Source organism: Dipodomys merriami, unplaced genomic scaffold (assembly GCF_024711535.1).
Source record: "Dipodomys merriami isolate MVZ:Mamm:240054 unplaced genomic scaffold, mDipMer1.0.p SCAF_5, whole genome shotgun sequence".
NCBI classification, from domain to species: domain Eukaryota; kingdom Metazoa; phylum Chordata; class Mammalia; order Rodentia; family Heteromyidae; genus Dipodomys; species Dipodomys merriami.
The window spans coordinates 6,744,825-6,765,314 of NW_027206068.1; the positions used below are offsets into that span (position 1 = coordinate 6,744,825).

The window sequence follows — 20,490 nt, forward strand, 5'->3', positions numbered from 1 at the left end:
CTGGGGGCATTCAACCAAGTGGTTGAGAACCTATCTATCTAAGCACAAGGCCCTGAGTTCAGAGACCTAGTACTTGGGGGAGGGAGGAGGTAGAGATCAATTCTTAAAAATATTTGCTTGACTTGATATGTTTCCTTGCATTTCTAATGGACATTTTGAACATCAACATGTTTAAAGCTAAGCTCTGACAGAATCACCCCCAAACCTTTCTTCTTAAAGTCTTCTCCAGATATGAGTTCCTCCATTGCTCAGACAATAGATCAGGCATTATCTTCTCTCATTTTCTCACATCCCACTTCCAGTCCACAAGCAAGTCTAGTTATAGTTAGCTCAATTGTTAAAGTATTTCCAGAATCTAAGACCCTGTCCCCACCCCAACTGGGCCAACTCCCATTTCAACAGCTTGGAGGTCAGTACCAACTACTGAATCGGCCACACTTTTGGCCCTACTAGCTTCATCTCTCTGGGCCTGGGCGCTGTCCCTGCACTCTACAGCTCAAGGCAAGGGCTCTGCCACTTGAGACACAGCAGCACTTCCAGTTTTCTGGCTTTTCTGAGTAGTTTATCAGCAATAAGAGTCTCATGGACTAACTGTCTGGGCTGGCTTTGAACTATTATCCTCAGATCTCAGCTTCCTGAGTAGCTAGGATTAGAGGCATGAGCCACCAGCGCCAGGCTCAGGAGTCTTTTAAATTGCAAAATCAGACCTTCTAGCTTTGATTTCATCAATCACTCTCCATTACTTCTGAGGTAAAGCCACCATCCTCCTCCAACTGTAAGGACCCTAGTCTCTGGGCTCCCCTCTCAAGGGTTCAGGTCTCTTCCCCTTCAGCCATATTGGGGCCTCTCTCCCATGGACCTGTGTCCATTCTCACCTCAGAGGCCTTCAGTTCTCTACACTACTCTCCTCCCAGATTTCCCCATATTTCATTCCTGACTTCAAGGTTTTATTCCAGAGAAATCTTCCCAGATTCCTTAATCAAAACTTACCCACAGTGCATTTCTTTCTTTCCTTCTTGGTACTTGTCACCAACACAGTATACATTGTACTTGTTTGTGTAAAAGCAAGTTCTCTGATATCTCAGAGGTTCATCTATTTGGTTGGTAGGACTAGGACAGGAAAGGGTGCCACAAGCTTAGTGGGTACTAACCCAGGCTTACTGAGGGACAGTGATTTCAATCACATGCCAATTTTGAATAAGGCAAACTAGGTTAGAAAATTAGCAAACAAAAATGAACTGGTTGGATGAATGATACAAAGCAGACATTGTGATAAAAAGCCACTGGAATTCCATTTCTTATAATGGCTAATTCTTTCACTGAGAACAACTAAAATGTGAGCGAAATTGCAGTATGTTAAATACCAGAAATGCTTTCTTAAACATATTGAAAAATTAGTACCTGGGGAGGTAAGCCTAACACAAAAGGCTGCTTCATCCTGAGGATTTTTGCTAATTTAGAGGAAAGAGCTAAGAGCTCCATCACATTTTCAGTCTGAGTCAAGGAGACCAAAGGAAAAGCCTGGGGTCCTCCAAAGAAACACACTAAACTGCATTCAATTTAAGCTGGGATTCCCCAAAGATCCACACTCCTAGGACAAGGATAAACTACAACAGACCAGATGTGTAGTATGGCTTGTCCTCTCCTGAATTATTTGAAAGACAACACACCTCCAATTGTTGAAAGTGGTTTCAAGTTGGTAGTACATTCAAGATCTGGCAGGCTAACAGTAGTCCTCTCCAGATAAAGATTCTGGTGTCATAGGCTGAAATTGAATAAAACTTTCAAATATACTATCCCACAACCGGAGATAACACAACACACAAAGAAAAACAAGATAGAAGACTGAGACCCAATAGAATAATAAAACAGCAAACAGACTTCCAATCTCAAGATATCTAAAATCAGATATAAGTTGTTACTATGCAAAGAAGCTTGAAAATGTCAGTGGAGAAGCATTAATAATAGTTTAAGCCAGGCACCAGTTATTCTGTAAGATTAGCTATTCAGGAAGATGAGAGTTGAGAATTGCAGATTTAAGCCAGTGTAGACAGGAAAGTCCATGAGACTCTTATCTCCAATAAACCACTCAAAGAAAAAAAAGCCAGAAATGGAGCTGTGGCTCATGGGAAGAAGAAGAAGAAGAAGGAGAAGGAGAAGGAGAAGGAGAAAGAGGAGAAAGAGGAGAAGGAGAAGGAGAAAGAAGTAGAAGGAAAAAAAGGGAAAGAAAACCTCAGGGACAGCATCCAAGCCTTAAGTTCGTGCGCTCGTGCGCGCTTGCGCACACACACACACACACACACACACACACACACACACACACACACACACACGTTTTAGAAATAAACACAAAATTCTAAAGCAAATACTGTTGAACATACAGGAGTACTTCTGGTGAGCCCAGAACTGAAGCTGCCAGGAATATTGTAATGCTGGTAATGGCTTTATTCCTCCAATGAAGATAGGAAATCTTCAAAAGTAAAGTGAATATTCACTTTACATGTCTATCAGTTAGCCTGAAAATGAACTATCAGTTTGCCAGAGAAATACAGATTCTTAAATCCCAAGACACGGAGAGGAAAGAAGCAAACTCTACATCAGGGAAAAGAATAAAACTAGCATCAAACTTCATCCTTCTCCACACCTAAAAACATGGAGGGATAAACTTAAATAGGTTTTGAAAAACCCCACTGTCTTATTATTATTATTACTATTATTGGTATTGCATTTTGAACTCAGGATCTAGACACTGTCCCTTAGCTTTTGCACTCAAGGCTGGCACTCTAGCAGTTCAGTCAGACCTCTATTTCCAGCTTTTTTGCTGGCTAATTGGAGATAGGTCTCACAGACTTTCCTACCTGAGCTGATTTTGAACAAAGATCCTCAGATCTCAGCCTCCTGAGTAGCTAGAATCACAGGTGCAAGACAGACTTCCAATTCTCTGAGGCTGTTTACTTCCAACTAACAGGAATTTTCAACTCCAGCAATGCTAGAAATAACCATCATCTCTTCACTCAACAGCTCTAAACACTAGCTGCTATCTTTACATCACAGAGTACATAAAAGAAAAACAATTAGTCATCCCAGGTTTTGCCCTGCCCCAGCCATGGTACAGCCATGGTATAAATCAAATATAACCACTGAAGGGACAAGTGGACACCTACAGGTCTGAAGGACTTGAACACTTTTTCCAAGACTTCATGGAGTGTCTTCTTGCCGCAGGAAGATATGTAATCCTGTGCTAACTGCAAGAAAGGCAGGCAGTCTTCGCTCTCGCTCCACACGTGCTGTGCACCCATGCATGGGCAAGGAGAAAACAAAGAAAGACATAAGTCATTACCACTGGTATGAATACCAAACACCATGCAAAATTTTTTTAATTTAACATGAGTTTGAAGACATTTTTTATTGTTCTATAATGATATCTATACATTCATTCTTAATTTACATGGTCGGGGACCAGAAAAATGTCAAATCCCCAGAGAACTTTCCAAGATTTTTGGCTCAAAGAAAATCTCACCTGCTCCATCCGCACATCCATTCTTAGGTAAATGAGGGCAGCAGAGAAAGTAATCCTCACTTGTGACTTCTACTACTCACCTTCTCGCCGTGGCTAAAGGTAGTTTAAGCTAAACTAAGTTTAGGCTAAAGGCACCAGTGATTCCTAGTAATAGCTACTCTGGAGGCGGAGACCTAAAGGTGATGATTCAAACACAGCCTAGGCAGAAAAGCCCATAGAAATTCATCTCTAATTAACCAGGGAAAAGCTAGCCTGGAAGCATAGCTTAAGCGGTAGAGCACCAGTTGTGAGCAAGAAAGTTGAGTGAGAGCAGGATGCCCTGCTTCATACCAACACCAAAAAAAAAGTTTGGAAAGAAAAATCAAAGCTTTTGCCTTCAAGTTTTTTAGTTTTGTCTTCAGTGGTGTCTATAGGAGTAACGAAACAGTTTATAACTATGAAGTTGAAACAATATATTCTTTATGCAGACCAGCCTCTAGCATGATGGTGGTGATCAATTTACTCAGAAATGAAATGAACTTGAAAAAACACAAACTGTCACCAAGACACGGGGAAACAAGGCTTGCTAAAAGCATTCTTTCCCCTTCTATGCTTTAACAGGGCATTCTAGCAGGGTGCTGGTTACAAGCCTGTAATCCTAGCTAATCAGGAGGCTGAGATCTGAGGATTGCAGATCGAAGCCAGCCCAGCCAGGAACGTCAGTGAGACTCTTTATCTCCAACAACCTACTCACAAAAGGCCAGAAGTGGTACTGTGGCTCAAGTGATAGAGCACTACTTGAACACAAAGAGGCTCAGGGACAGCATCCGGGCCCAGGCCTGAGTTCAAGCCCCAGGATGGGGGGGCGGGGGAAGCCATTCTACACAGCATCACTAAACAACATGATGCCTGTGAATAAGAGATTAAGTTTAGGTATCATTTTGCTCATCAGGCTGGGCACTCTTTCTACCTATATTAGCATATCTAAATTAGCGTATTTTTCAGACTAGGCAAGCCACTCTTATAATGTTCAAGGACCAGGAATAAACCTAAGAAATAGGCTCAAGTGGTCTGGATATAGAAACACCAGCTGTGCAGATCTGACCAGACAGAAGAATAGAGGTAATACTACATGTCAAGTAACAAGTATCCTCTCTGAGGGTACCAACTGGTGACAGTTCAACACTAGCCCAAACGGTGTTGAACTCTGGTGGAGGGAAAGGTGTTTAGCAGATTTTAAAAAAAAACACAAGGACTAGACAAGAGGATACGAACTAAAACCTATCTGGTGAAGAGGTGTATGCTTGTCCCCTCTTTTCATATACCAGATTAGGGCATCACAGAGTCTATTGCAGTTTTATTGTGGACACTCAATAAACACATTTCAGCACCTTCTTTCTCACTACAAGGTTTCCAAGAACTACATCTACAACTATAGCTTAGATCCAAGTGAGGATAGCTAGTGCTAATATGCTATCTTCACATACCCATTATCTGTGTCTCATAGGTATAAAGTTCATTTCCAACACCCTCTGTTCAAACTGCAGACACTTGTCCAGATCCTTCTCTTTGATGATCTCCCAAAGCCAGCAGCTTCAAAAAAACCCAGCTCAAATATCTGTCCCTACTAATTAGAGACCCTTAAAACTGCCAAGCCACTGAAATGTCACATATGTAATAGTCACATTGTGTGAAAGTCTAATAGTACAAAGTACTTTTATATTCTTTTTCCCATTTGATTCTTAACCAATGGAGACTTATCAAGAACAGCAAAATCCTACTTGAGTAAATTCTGTTCACTATTTTCATCCTCAAATTTCTAAACTTACAGCATATTTCACATTATTTATACAAATTAAAGATTGGGGTTAACATCTAGCATCACACATATTTTAAGCTTTCCCTCCTGGACTTAGTGTGAAGATCAGAGAGAAGGAAAAGATTAAGGATATCAAGAGCTTAATGCAGTGCTAGGCTTGGCAGGAAGTGTGTATTCATTCAGCAAAGAGTGAACAAGCCTACCTTTTTATCACTTTTGTAATTGTAGAGGATGAGTTTGAAGAATGATGACTTGGGCTTTACATCTGCCACAAGGGTAAGGTAACTTCCAGTGATGCTCTCCAAAGCAACTTAGATAAAGGTTAACTCAGAAACAGGCAGAGGTATGAAAATTTTGAATACTTTTTTTTAAGCCTTAGATTGTAAAGTAAATACAATAGTGTATCAGTTAAACCACAATGGAATCACAATATCTACCACCTGGTGATTAGACTGCTTACTTAGTTGTGTTTCTAGGCATCACTAACCTAATAAACAGATTTTTCATGTCTCTACATCTCATTTATGAATGCAGAATGCAGAAGAAAGACTTAAAACCTACCAAAGCAGCCAGGCGCGGGTGGCTTACGCCTTTAATCCTAGCTACTAGGAGGTTGAGATCTGAGGATCATGGCAAGAAAAGCCATGAAACTCTTATCTCCAATAAACCATGAGAAAACCGGAAGTGGCGCTGTGGCTCAAGTGGTGGAGTGCTAGCCTTGAGCTGAAGAGCTGAGGGACAGTGCCCAGGCCCAAAGTTCAAGCCCCATCACAGATAAAAACAAACAAAAAACTACCAAAGCTCCTACATTTACTTCATCTACCTTTCTACCTCAACCTAGCTTCCCAGTTTTGTTGATTTTATGAGTTAAGTTTTTAAACTAAATCACTGTCTACATGATGCAAAGAGAAACCCGAAGCTTCAGGCAGGTCGGACAGATTCAAGTAGATATGTCACTTAAAAGACACAACTTAGAGCTGGGTGCCAGTGGCTCATGCCTATAATCCTAACTACTAAGAAGACTGAGATCTGAGGATCATAGTTCAAAACCAACCCAGGCAGGAAAGTTTTGAGACTTTTATCTTCAATTAACTACCAAAAAGCCAGAAATGGAGCGAGCTGTGGTTCCAGTGGTAGAGTGATAGCCTTGAACACAAAAGCTCAAGGACAGTAACAAGACCCTGAGTTCAAGCCCCAGAACTGGCATTAAACAAAAAAGACACAACTTACTATCTGGTATTTGTTTTTATATCCATTGAATCTTATAACAAAAATTACTTCATTTTATTTAAACTGATTCTTCCCCAATCCAGTCAAGGTAGCTGACAGAGCCTGAACACATAAGACCAGAAGACTTGAAAAGTAAATCAGTCCACAGCTGTGGTGGAAAAAAGAACATCAGGAAAATGATGGGAGGAAAAAAAATAAGCAAAACAAGGTATAAGGGCCTGGCCACTTGCTGCAGACAGAGCACAAACTGAGAGCTATGGCTTTCTAAGCAGCCCATATAGACAGCAGTACTGCATTGTGGGGCAGTATCCCCACATAAAACAGATTGGCTCTCTGGGAGCATTAATGGCAAGGGGTTGATGGGAGAATGGTATTCTTTTTTTTAATTTTTTTTATTGTGAAAATACTGTACAGAGGCGTAACAATTACATGGGCAAGGTAATGAGTACATTTCTTATCAAGCATTGTAGCCTCCTCCTTTGTTTCCCCTTCCCATCCGAGAATGGTATTCTTTTAGGGAAATAGGGACAATTCTAAAAACCAAAGGTGGCAGAAAGAGTATATTGACACATAGCCAAAGCTCTTAAAAACAGATTTTAGGATCTAATCTCATACACAAACAGGGGTGACTGAAGCCACAGATTCTCAGCTTCAAATGGGAAAATACTTCAAGCATGCATAACCAAATATGCCTTTGGCCAGGAAAGAAACTTTAATAGGAATCAGAAAACCTCTGCCCTTGTTAATGGTACAACATGGCCAAGGTGACTCTAGATACTGACTTTCTGATATGGTAGCTGGAGCAAAGGCAGGCTTCAGACTCCCTGTGATGGCAGGAGAAACAAAGACAGGCTTCAGGAAGTGGAGGACAGCAGCAGTTCGTCAGCTTTGGCCAGCACTGGATAACCTGGAGGTTTATAACAACACAGATGGCCAGGACCAACCTTAGAAGAAGGTTGCTAATAATTTGATTTCCAACAGATTCCCAGTGGTGATCACCCTCTGGGCATAGGGACAGTTTAAGAACCATAAGTAGAAGTTGGATTAGGAGTTGGGGGGAAGGGTAACATTACATTAAATATCTTTCTAGAAGAATTGAATAATGCCATTACTGACAACAACGAACTCCAGCACTCGCATGGGTAGAAGCTGCAGTGAAGTGGCCTTTATTGTACACCATGGAGTGGTCTGTGCTTCCCTACCAGAGATGGCTGGTGAAGACTGGGAGGTGATTGTAGGTCATCTGTGGCCATTTTTTCTGTTAGGTTTGGATGGAGTTTATTATAAAAACTGAACCAGCTAAGATAACATAACCATTTAATCTGCAAATTGGAAAGTGAGAATATTTCTGTTTTCTATAGTGGGAATGAGAATATCTAATTTATTGAGACATGGTATTAGATAGTTAAGGTAATGTGGGTGGGCACAAGCTATGTGCACACATGTTCTGAATCCCAAGGTGGCATGCCATTATACTTCCTAGTATTACAGTAATGGAATTATTGAGTGTTAGGAACACAGCCTGGCTCCTGTCTGAATACTTACCTGAGAAAGGTCACTGCTACCAGTCTCTCTCACTAAAGTGTAGTCAGCACTCTGTTGTTATAGGTTCTACATCTATGGATTCAATCTACCTGCAATCAAAATTATTCTCAAAACATTCACCTTGTCCAGGTGCTGGTGGCTCATGCCTATAATCTTAACTTCTCAGTAGGCTGAGATCTGCGGATCATGGTTCAAAGTCAGCCTGAGAAGGAAAGTTTATGAGACTATTAAATCCAATTAACCAGTAAAGCGCCAGAAGTGAAGCTGTGACTCAAGTAGTAGAACACCAGCCTTGAGCATAAAGGCTAAGGGACAGTCCCAGTGTCTCAGAGTTTGAAGACAGTGTAGATATAATAGAGAGAGTAAAGGTAACCATACAAAAACCAAAACAAACCATCAAGCACCAGGAAAGAAGTTTCTAAGGACTTCAGGAGTCAACCAAGTGCTGGTAGCTCACACCTACAATCCTAGCTACTCATGTGGCTGAGATCTGAAGATTACAGTTCAAAGCCAGCCCAGGCAGGAAAGTCTGTGAAACTCTTATCTACAATAAACTACCAGAAAACCAGAAGTGGCAATGTGGCTCAAGTGGTAGAGCACTAGCCTTGAGCTGAAGAGCTGAGGGACAGTACCCAGGCCCAGAGTTCAAGCCCCATAACCAACCAAAAGGAAAAAAAAAAACTTCAGGATCTAATTTGCAGATAATGATAGGTATTGAGGAAGAAGAAAAGCAGACAACTAAGGATATAAAAAATACATTTAACAGAATTATAGCAGAAATTTCCCAAACATTCAAAAAGAAAAGTCCATTCAGGTTCAAGAGGCCTTTAGAACCCTCAATTGACAAGACCAGCTCCCACCATCACATTGTGATTCAAACTGGTTCAGTAGCAAACAAGGAAAGAAAAGGCTGTCAGAGAGAAAAGACTGATTACATATAAAGGAGAACAGATCAGAATAACTACAGATTTCTCAGCTGAAACTCAAAACACAAGGAGAACTTGGCATGATTTATACTAAGCATTGAATGTGAACAACTATAAACCAAGAATACTGTATCTAGCCAAACTTCCATTCATAACTGAGGGGCAAATGAAAACATTCCATGACAAACTAAAACTGAAGCCATTTATTGCTACCAAACCAGCACTACAGAAGATACTGTCCTACAAACAGAAAACCAACATGAACAAGAAATCAGCAGAGAAAACAGACCCTACCAGATGAGCAGATAGATATAATAAGAACAGAAAAGGCACAACTTCCTAAAATATGGAGGGAAGGTGTAACATGAAAGGAATTATCACATACTTCTCAATTCTAACACTTTATATTAATGGGCTCAATTCTCTAATCAAAAGATAGATGGTAGCATTACCCTTTGGTCACATCCCTGCCAGCATCTGTTGTTAGATTTCTTGATTATGGTACTTGTTGGTGGGAGTATAAACTTGTTCAACCACTCTGGAAAGCAGTGTGGAGGTTCCCCAAAAAACTATACATAGACCTCCCCTGTGACCCAGCAATCCCACTTCTGGGAATCTACCCAAATGTCCACAAACAAGGCCACACTAAACCCACCAGTACAACAATGTTCATTGCAGCATTTTTTACCATAGCCAAGATATGCACCCAACCCAAATGCCCCTCAGTTGATGAATGGATCAAGAAAATGTGGTATATATACACAATGGAATTCTATGCTTCCATCAGAAAGAATGACATTGTTCCATTCATAAGGAAATGAAAAGACTTGGAAAAAATTATATTAAGTAAAGTAAGCCAGACTCAAAGAAAAACAGGTCACATGATCTCCCTTATCTGTAAGAACTAAAATATGTAGAAGATACTCTTAACAGGGGATCTCAAGATCCCAAATGCTTAGTGCAAAAGACTATATATAATGAAGCATATTAATACAAACTCCAACTTTTGGAAAAGAGAGGCTCTCATTAGAACCTGTATGCAGTTCATTCTTTTTCTCTATTGTTGTTTTTTTCCACCTGGTTTCTCTCATTTGAAATAATTAGTATATGTCTAGGATAATCCTATCAGATGAGCAGAAAAGCTTAAAAGTTATGTATACATGACCATATAAAATGATGCTAAGCAAAATGAACCCCAAGATATGGACACAAGTGGTTCTTTTTGTTGTTGCTGTTTTTAATGTACTATGTAATTGTTTTGTTTCCTTTGTATGTTCCTCTCCCTATGGCATATCTCCTGTTATCACTGTATTTGATATTGGTACCCTGCATCATGTATATACATTTGTCCAATTTGGGGAGGGGAAGGGGTATAACAAGGACACAGGATGACCCATTGCAACACTGATTCCCACAAGACACTATATTGGAAATGAACTTTACAACTTCAGAGGTGGGAGGTGGGGAGGAGTAAGAGAGGTTGGGGAGGGAAGGAATAGTGGGAGAACAACAAAGGAGGGAGTAACAATTCTCAAAAAGAAATGTACTCATTACTTTACTCATATAATCGTAACTCCTCTGTACAGCATTCCTTACAATAAAATAAAATTTAAGAAAATATATAGGGTGGCTTGTTCAATCAAAAGGGTAAAGGCATAGGATGGGTGGTTGAATAAAAAAGGAAATGGCATAGAGTAGCTGGTTGAGTCAAAAGGCAAGACTCACCCATCTACCAAGAAGAGACACCTCTAGCTGGCAAAAACAAGTAACAGCTTCAGGTGAAAGACAAACCTTTATACCAATAAATTGGAGATTCCAGCAGAAATGGATGTATTCCTAGAGACTATCAATATACCTAAACTCAACCCAGAAGACAGAAAACAAATAAATCCATAACAAGCAATGGAATGGCAATAAAAGTCCTCCCATCTAAGAAAATCGCAGACATGGTGGATTTAGAGCTGAATCCTTTAAGACCTTCAAAGGAGAACTAACACCAATCCTCTTCAAATTCCTTAATGAAATAGGAAGGGAAGGATCAGTACCAAATTCAGTCTATGAAGTCAGCATTATACTCATCCCCAAACCAGACAGGGACCAATCAAAGAAAGGGAACTATAGATGTATCTCTTTGATGAATATATATGTAAAGCTTCTCAATAAAATTCTGGCTAACTGAATTCAACAACTAACCAAGAAAATCATACACTATGAACAACAGAATTCATCCCAGGATTGCACAAATGGTTTAGCATATATAAATCAATAAATATAATACAACACATCAACAGAGGTAAGGTAAGAACCACACAATTATGCCAACAGATGCAGAAAAATCTTTTGACATGCTCCAACACTCCTGTATGATAAAATCTCTGGAGAAGTTAGGAATACATGGAGCTTTTCTGAATATAATAAAGGTTGTATATGACAAACACACAGTTAACATTATTATTTATAGTGAAAATCTAAAACCACTCCCTCCAAATTCAGGAGTGAGACAATAATGTCCACTCTCTCCACTCCTCTTGAATATACTACTAGAGCTCCTATCAAACAATAAGGTGAGACAAAAACATAAAGGGAATACAAATAGAGAAGGAAGAAATAAAACTATCCCTTTTTACAGATGACATGATTCTGTACTTAAAGGGCTCTACAGACTCCTCCCCAAGATACTAGAACTTATCGAAAACATTGGTAAAATAGTAGGTTATAAAATCAAGTCCCATAAATCAGCAGCCTTTCTATAAGCCAACAAGAATAGCAAGACCGAAGTCAAGAATGCAACTCCATTTGTGATAACCTTAAAAAAATTAAATACTTAGGAATTAACCAAAGACATAAATAATCTGTATAGTAAAAACTTTCAAAAAATAAAGAAGGAAATTAAGGAATATTTATGGAAATGGAAAGACCTTCCATGCTCCTGGAAGAATTAGCACTGTGAAAATGCAATACTACCCAAAGCAATCTACAACTTCCCTGTAATACCCATCAAAATACCAACATCATTCTTCAATGAGATAGTGGAAGCAATCCAAAAATTCATTTAGAACAACAAAAGACCTCAAAAAATAAAAAAGACCTCAAATATCAAAGGCAATCCTTAGCCAGCAGAATGGTGCTGGAGGAATGATGATACCAAAATTCAAACTCTAATACAAAGCCATAGTAATGAAAACAAGTTGACACTGGCACAAAAACAGGTCTAAAGACCAATGGAACAGAATATAAGATCCTGAAATAAACCCACAGACCTACAGCCATTTAATATTTGATAATAGAGACAAATACATAGGCTGGAAGAAAAACAGCTGCTTCAACAAATGGCACTGGCAAAACTGAATATCCACATGTAGAAAACTGAAACTAGGTCTTTATATATCACCTTGCACTTGCACAAATTTAAAAAGATTAAAGACCTCAGTGTAAGACCTGGAACCATGCAACTATTACAGGAAAAAGTAAGGGAAACATTATAGGAAAAAATAAGGGAAACATTAGGGCTCCTAAGCACAGGTGAAAACATTCTGAGTAAAGAACTAGAAGCATAGTAAATCAATGAAAGACAGGAGAAATCGGACTACATCAAACTAAAGAGTTCCTATATGTCAAAGGACATAGCCAACAAGCTAAAAAGACTACAGAATATAAGACAATTTTTGCCAGCTATACATCAAACAATGGCCTAATATCCAGAATATATAGGAAACTTTAAAAAATAAACCCTCATAAAATCAACAGCCCAATTAATAAATGGATTAGTGAACTAAAGAGTCTTCTCAGAAGAAAAAAATGGCAAATAGACACATGAATGAATGTTAAAAATCTCTGGCCATACAGAAAATGCAGCCAGGTGCCAGTGGCTCACGCCTATTGTACTAGCTACTCAGGAGGCTGAAATCTGAGGATTGTGGTTCAAAGCCAACCCAAGCAGGAAAGTCCAATTAACCAACAGAAACCTGGAAGTGGCGCTGTGGCTCAAGTGGTAGAGTGCTCGCCTTGAGCTGTAGAGCTCAAGGACAGCACCCAGGCCCAGAGTTCAAGCCCTATGACCAACAAAAAAAGAAAAAGAAAATACAAATCAAAACAACATTGAAATTACAACTCACCCTGGCTAGAACCCCCATTATCAAGAAAACCAGCAATAACAGATGATGGGAATGATGTGGCCAAAAGGGAAATCAACTGTTAGCAGGAATGTAAACTTGTTCAACTACTCTGGAAAGCAGCAAGGAGGTTCCACAAAAAAAAATTAAACATAAAACTATCCTATAATCCAGCAATTCACTCTTGGACATTTACCCAAAAGATTACAAGCCAGGATACAGTAAAGTTACTAGCACAACCATGTTCACTGAAGCACTATTCATCATAGACAAGGTATGGAATCAGCCCAAATGCCCCCTCAGTGGACCAATGGAGCATGAAAATGTGGTATATATACACAGTGAAAATTTATTTGCCTATTAAAAAGAATGATATTATACCATTTGTAAAGAAATAGACTTGTAAAAAATTATGTTAAGCGAAGTAAATCAGAGAAATAAAGGACCCATGTTTTCCCTTATCTTTGGAAGCTAGATTTAGCTAACAAACTCATAAGAAAATATGTTACATGGTATGCAAGTGTATACAAATGTATTAACTGAAATTTAGTAGACTCAGGGGAGATCTCAAATAATGTAGTTCCTTAGAAGGGAAAAATCAAAGTTCAGAAAAATAAACCACTAGGAAGTAGGGACTCAAAAGAGATAGGGTGGGGTCTAGGAAAAAGGGGCAAATGAATGAAGAGAAGAAGGGGTAAATACAGACAAGAATCCAATGTATATCCTACAAAATTGGGAACAGTGAGGGAAGGGGTGGGTTGGGATGGATGGCTGAGAATGTTGGAAAGGGTGACACTGACAAAGTTATATTGTATTCAGTAACTGCTTTGTTAAACAGCAGTTTCTTTATACAACTACTTAAATAATAAATATTTAAAAATGAATAATAGAGAAATTATATATATACATATAAACATATATAAAGTCAAATAATATAGTTTTTCTATAGCCTTTGTGTGTGTGTGTGTGTGTGTGTGTGTGTGTGTGTTCGTGTGTGTGTGTGTGTGTGTGTGTGTGTGTGTGTGTGTGTGTGCCAATCCTGGGCTTGAACTCACGGCTTCATGTTCTTGGTTAGCTTTTTCACTCAAGGCTGGATCTCTACCACTGAGCCATTCTTTTTTTTTTCTTTGTCGGTAGTGGGGCCTGAACTCTGGGCCTGGGCACTGTCCCTCAGCTCTTCAGCTCAAGGCAAGCACTCTACCACTTGAGCCACAGAGCCACTTCTGGCTTTTTCTGCTTATGTGGTGCTGAGGAATCGAACCCAAGGCCTTATGCATGCAAGGCAAGCACTCTACCACTGAGCCACCTTCCCCGCCCTGAGCCACACTTTTTGCTGGTTAGAGATAAAAGTTTCTTGGATTTATCTGCCCAAGCTGGCTTTGAAGCATGATCCTCAGATCTTAGCCTCCTGAGGTGTGAGCCACTGGTTTCTGGCACCAGAGACTTCTTCAAAAATATCACAATTATTTTTTATGTTTCTGTATTGAGGGATGAAATGATACAAAAAACTGGATCCAAACACATTTCTGATGGGTTTATAGAAAAGCTATTAACAAGAAAGCAAACTGGTCCACAAGCATTAGGATTTGGGCTTAGTGACTGATTACAGAGCAGGATTTGTATACAGCAGCTGGTATACCCATATTCAAAAACACACCCTGTGAACATACCTGCCTAGGTGTGCACTTCACAGTCACACAAGTGCTTACATCCCTCACTTATTTGTCCTACACCTCACTTATTTGTCCTAATAATCTTCAAGAAACTTCCAAGTTGCAGAAAAGGGGGATCATTCAGCCCATCTGTGAGCTCCCAGTCCCTCTGCCAGAGCCATTGAGCCTTTCCTGCCACCTGCAGAGTCTGCTTTATGAGCCCCTCTATCCCAGAAATGACTCTGCCCAGAGACCCTAGTCAGGGTGGCAGGCTGGAAAGTGGTGGAATGGTGGAGGTGGCATAAGGAAAGGGTATGCCAGGAACCCAGGAGCTGCAAGTGGACAATCAAAAGAAGTCCTTGTTCCTTGGCCTATGAAGCTATTGGTCTGACCTTGTGTTTACCCACACTGCATGATGAGGGAAGAAGCCTCTGGGCTGGGGATCAAGTCTTGCATGATCCCTTACTGACTGAACTCAGTTGTCTCATCTGTAAAATGGGAAGAAGATGGTGCATGCTTATAATTCCAGCAGAGCAGGAGGCAGGAGGATGAAGCTGAAGTAACAGCCTGTCTAAACACACACACACCAAATAAACAAGTAAAATGGAGGTGAGAACACCTACCTTACAGAATTACTTTGTCCTTTTCTTTTTTGGTCTGGGGATCAAACCCAGGGTGTTACGCTTGCTAGGCAAGCACTTTGCTACTGAGCCACATCCCAGTCCCTCACAGAATTTTTGAGGGCCAATAAGAAGTCACCCTTAAATTTTATCTGGATTGGGTGCCCCATTGTAATCTATGTGATGATATGTGTATAATACAGGGCTAGGTTCAGGCTGCTTTACCACTTAATCACAGTGAAACAGTCAGTAAATCCCAATGTGCCTCAGTTTCCTTATCTGCAAAATAGGGATCCAGTACCTAATGAGATTGCTAAGATTCAATCAATTCATATATGTAAAGTACCTGGAACCGTGTCTGATATGTAGTAAACTGGACATAAGTAGTAGCTCTTCAAAGCGATCTTCTGTAAGTTTAATAGACTATTACTCATTCTTTCTTTCCTAAAACCTGTGCTGAGCACATGTCACTTATCTGACACTGTTCAAGCTACTGAGACACAGTGAGGAAGATAGGTCTCCCAAGGAGCTTACAGTTCTGTGAGCAAAGTAGAAAATAAAATAGAGAGACTATCCAGTCTAGTGAGAGCTATAAGAATAAGAAAAGGCAAGATGAGAGAGGGTGAAGTCTTCCAAGCCTAAATAGCATAAAGGAGCCAGCTATATAAGATTTGAGGCAAATGTAGTCCAGAGAATAGCAAATGCAAAGGCCCTGGGAGAGGAATGAGAGTAGCAGAACCAATGAGAGAGCCAGAAAAGCTAGTGTGGTGGGATACGGCAAGCAGAGAATGGACCAAGATGAGTGCAACTATGGCATGAGATAATAATATGAGAGCTTGAGGTCAGGGTAAGAACCTGACTTTTATTGCAAAAAGAATGAGAAGTTAGCTAGGATGAGCGAGGGAGGGAGAGAAGATCTCCACCAGCACAACCTCTACTGTCATCTTTGATTTTATACAGATCAAGATCACATTTTAAATAGCTGCAAACAACAGAACTAGAAATGTTGATTGAGGGGAGGGTGGCTTAGAGTGACAATATGAGAGGAAAACAATTGGATGATACATGTGCTCTGGAGATGACTCCAGTAGAAGTCTGATGCATTGGGAAAGGATGGTAAAGTGACTTAAGGGTGTCTCCTTTACTTTTTGCTGGAGCAAAATAGATAGTAATAGCATGTACTAGATGGTAGTAATAATATGCATTATATACCATATATGATAATATACATAATATTATAACAAGATGGCTGTGCTCCCAAGCAGCCCTTCCAGATACTCCCTGATACCATCATCCCAACTTTAAGCCCTAACCCAAACTATTAAGAAAGTAGGAGGTCTGGGAATGTGGTTCAGTAGTAGAGTGCCTGCCTAGTCTGCATAAAGCCCTGGGTTCGATTTCTCAGTACCACGTAAACAGAAAAAGCCAGAAATGGCTCTGTGGCTTAAGTGGTAGAGTGCTAGCCTTGTGCAAAAGAAGTTCAGAGACAGGGCCCAGGGCCTGAATTCAAGCCCTAGGACTGGAAGAAAGAGAGGAAAGGAAGGAAGGAAGGAAGGAAGGAAGGAAGGAAGGAAGGAAGGAAGGAAGGAAGGAAGGAGACTTTGAAGGAAGGAAAAAAGAAAAAGAACGAAAGAGAGAGAAAGAAAGAAAGGAGGGAAGGAGAAAGGAAGGAAGGAAGGAAAGGAAGGAAGGAAGGAAGGAAGGAAGGAAGGAAGGAAGAGAGGAAAAGAGGGAGAGATAGGGAGGGAAGGAGGGAGAGAGGGAAGAAAGAGGGAGAAAGGGAGGAAGAGAAGGAAGGAAGAAAGGAAGGAAAGAAGGAGATATGAAAGTCATAGAACAGGGACTTTGATAACTTTCCTAAGCAAACAGATGGGAAGCTGGGATGTCTGACCAGTCTATGCTCCCAGCTACTACCCACCACTATCTCTTAGCTGAGTAAAATGACCCCTGAAGCCTAAGTGCTATTTATATATTAAGTAGTCCTGACCCAGCAAGGAATAAATGGCTAAACATGTTTGTTGAATGAAAAAAATGCCATGAAAATACTTTGTGAATTGAGAGATGCTACGTAATCTTCTTCTTGCTAACACACCTTCCAAATAATAGGATTCCACTTAGCTCAAATTCCTCTATAACAGATTTTCCTGGGTAGAAGCCAGGCAACAAATCAGTACACTTACTAGACACACAGCAGCAGCTTTTCACACATGACTTGGGGCAGTTGGAAGAAGTTGGGCTAAATAAATTACCTGTTGGTTAAAAAAATGAGAGCTGGCATCTTTTCCATGATGGCCAACAGAAACTGAAAAATTTCTAGTCCACCCAAGGAATGATCTGACCTATCTTCTTTTGCCCTTACCTATTCAACTTAAATGGTCAGCGCACACTTTCCATATGGGTGGCTTAGATAAAGAAAGCTTGAGTGGTGGTTTAGTGTATGTCTTCCAGGAATGGGAATAGCTCTGTGTCTTCCTCAGAATATGTACCCTCTTTAGAGTCATGTCCCCTACAGTCCCAGAAAGTACACTGTATGGAGGAACTCTCTCTATAAAGCCCATGAAGTCCAGACTCTTGCCCTGCTGGCCAGAGTGCTGACACACTAAGGAGACCCAGAGGCCAGGAGACTCTCACACAGGACCTTAGTATCTTCTCTACTATCTGGGGCTTTCTCACAATTTTGCAATGGAGTGAAACCCTTTCTGACCATCCCCCACTCCTCCCAATAAGAACAGTTCTTTGTTTAAGTAGCTGAACTGTACTTGCATGAACCAATATGTTGCTCTTCCAAGCATCCTGTGAATAAACCACCACCACCACCACCACCACCACCACCACCACCACCACCACCACCACCACCACCACCACCACCACCACCACCCACAGACAGATAAGCTCTGAAGTCTGGGAAAACAATGTCTCTGAATCCCAAATGTGTGGAGCCCTGGCTTCAGAGACTGCTAGGTGCTCATACCACTAAATTGACTCTATAGATGAGGAACTTGAGCTCAAAAGAAGGCTGCTGGCCAGTCACACAGCCAGAATTCATGTCTGACTGTCACTCAAAGCAAAGCCATCCCCCTTCCAGAGAGTGGCAAGGATAAGATTCTTTCTCTCCGTAGGACGGAGGCTGGGGAGGGAGTGGTAGGAGGAGCATGCTTTTCTGAACAGTCATGGTCAGTAAGGGAGGGCTTCTCCCCTGCCTTTGAGAAGGAATGCCTTGTGTCTCTGATTCCTCCTCCAAAGTCCCATGAGTGGCCAGGCCTGAGGCGTGGGGGTGGGAGACCCAGGCCCAGCTTTGTCTCACCCCCTCACCACCACCCCCCACCCCAACCTGCGGATCCAGCACCAGGCCATGTAATCAGAGCTGCACCTCCATCTGCAGAAGTGGCAGCAGCAACTGCGGGCTCCAGGCTTGGGACCACAGGGTAACCTGAGTCCACTGCCTCCTCCATCTTACATTTGGGGGGCGTTATTTCTGTGCTTATACACACTCCATGGAGCGCCCAGCATATCCATTCATTCTCCTTACTTCCCCATCCCAACTCCTCTGCCCTCCTTCAACAACACCTCCCTAAACTAACAGCCCCAAGAAGGATGGGCTTTTAAAGCAGAGTTTGGACACTGCCGTTCCGGGCCTTTCTGGGGCTGGGGGTAATCTCCCCCTCCACACACACTCGTCCTGTGGAAGAGCTTGAGGGTTTGGCAGAACCACAGACATCTGGCCATACCAAAGCTGCCCAGACCACGCAGCTTGCTGGCAGCTCACAGAGAAGCAAGGGAAGGGCAGGGTAAAAAAAGAAAAATAGGCGTGCCCGAAAGTGTGTGTGTGTGTGTGTGTGTGTGTGTGTGTGTGTGTGTTTGGGGACATGTGCGCACGCGCGCGTGCGGTTTTTTTTTAAGATCCAGGGTGTAATTTTTTGCAAGGTCCAGGAGATCCGGATTCGCCAGAATGGACCCGGGCTTTGTGTGGTCCCAACAGGCAAGGCAGGGAGCAATCCCGAGCGGAGCGCGCTCCCGAGTTGTGTCTGGCCTCCCTGGGAGGGAAACGGGATTTCCCCATCCCGGCGGGACGCCCAGGTGCCCAAGGCGCAGGACTCCGAATCCTAAAGGAGCGACCACAGCGCGCCCGGAGCGCACAGCCCTAGCGCGCTCCCAGCCCGGCACGGAGCGCGGGGAGCCGTCCCCGGAAACCAATGCCAGCGCGGAGGGGCGGTGGTGAGGGATGGGCTGCCGGGGGGGGGGGGGGAGGACACACCCCGCCCGCCTCCGTCTCGGCCCAGCTCCCATGATCTAAAGGCGCCTCCCACCGCCCCCCCTCCCTTGGCCCACGGGGACACTGACATCACCCCCACCCCCTCCAGCTGCCTGGAGCCTCCCAGACCCAACGAACAGCCGCGGGGTGCCCGGCGACAGCGGGGTACGCCCCTCCAGCCGGCGGCCACGGCAGCTCGGGAGCCGATCCCCCCCCCTCCGTCCTCCCTCCCCCGACCCCCACTCCCCAGGCACTCACAAAATTGTCTCCGCAGCCGTTGTCGGGGCACAGCACGTAGAAGGAGACGCCAGGGTCGGCGTAGAAATCCATGCGGTGCTCGGTCTCCTCGGTGGCGATGAGCTCGAAGGGCGTGTGCGAACACCATTTCTCCGCAACGTCGGCCAGCTGCTGGAAATCCATCGCGGCCCGCGGCGCCCGCGCCTCCCCGCGCTCCGCGCTCCGCCGCCGCCGCCGCGGACGGGCCGCACCGCACGGCCGCCCAGCAGGGCCGAGTCCCGCGTCCCGCCTCCTCCGGGCTCCCGGGTGGCGCCGGCGGGGACTGTTTACACGCGGAGTGAAATGGGGGCGAGCGGCGGCGGCGGCGGCGGCCCGGGCCCTCGCCGCGCCCACCCGCCCGCCCCGCGGCCCCGCCTGCGCCCCGCCCTCCCGCCCCCTCGGGCCGCCCCGCCGGGCTGGGGAGCCGGGAGCGTGCGGCGTGCGCCCCGGGGCGGCGGCTCCCAGGCTCTGGATCCCCTTCCTTCCCCCTCTACCCCTGCTCACCTCTTTAATTTTGAAACCTAGCGGAAGCACCCAGAGCCACTCCCCCCTTCCCGCC

General features: G+C 42.9%; 1 protein-coding gene across 1 annotated transcript in view; it reads right to left on the reverse strand.

The window, feature by feature from the left end:
* Positions 1-20,240, reverse strand: part of Mturn (maturin, neural progenitor differentiation regulator homolog) — a 33,934-nt gene extending 13,694 nt beyond the window's left edge. The window contains exons 1-2 of the mRNA XM_069996013.1: positions 19,914-20,240; positions 3,165-3,287 (exon numbers count right to left, since the gene is read on the reverse strand). Of these exons, the coding sequence (XP_069852114.1) occupies positions 3,165-3,287; positions 19,914-20,075 (285 nt within the window). The 5' untranslated portion in view covers positions 20,076-20,240. The remainder of the gene's footprint in view (positions 1-3,164; positions 3,288-19,913) is intronic.
* Between the last annotated feature and the right edge of the window lie 250 nt (positions 20,241-20,490).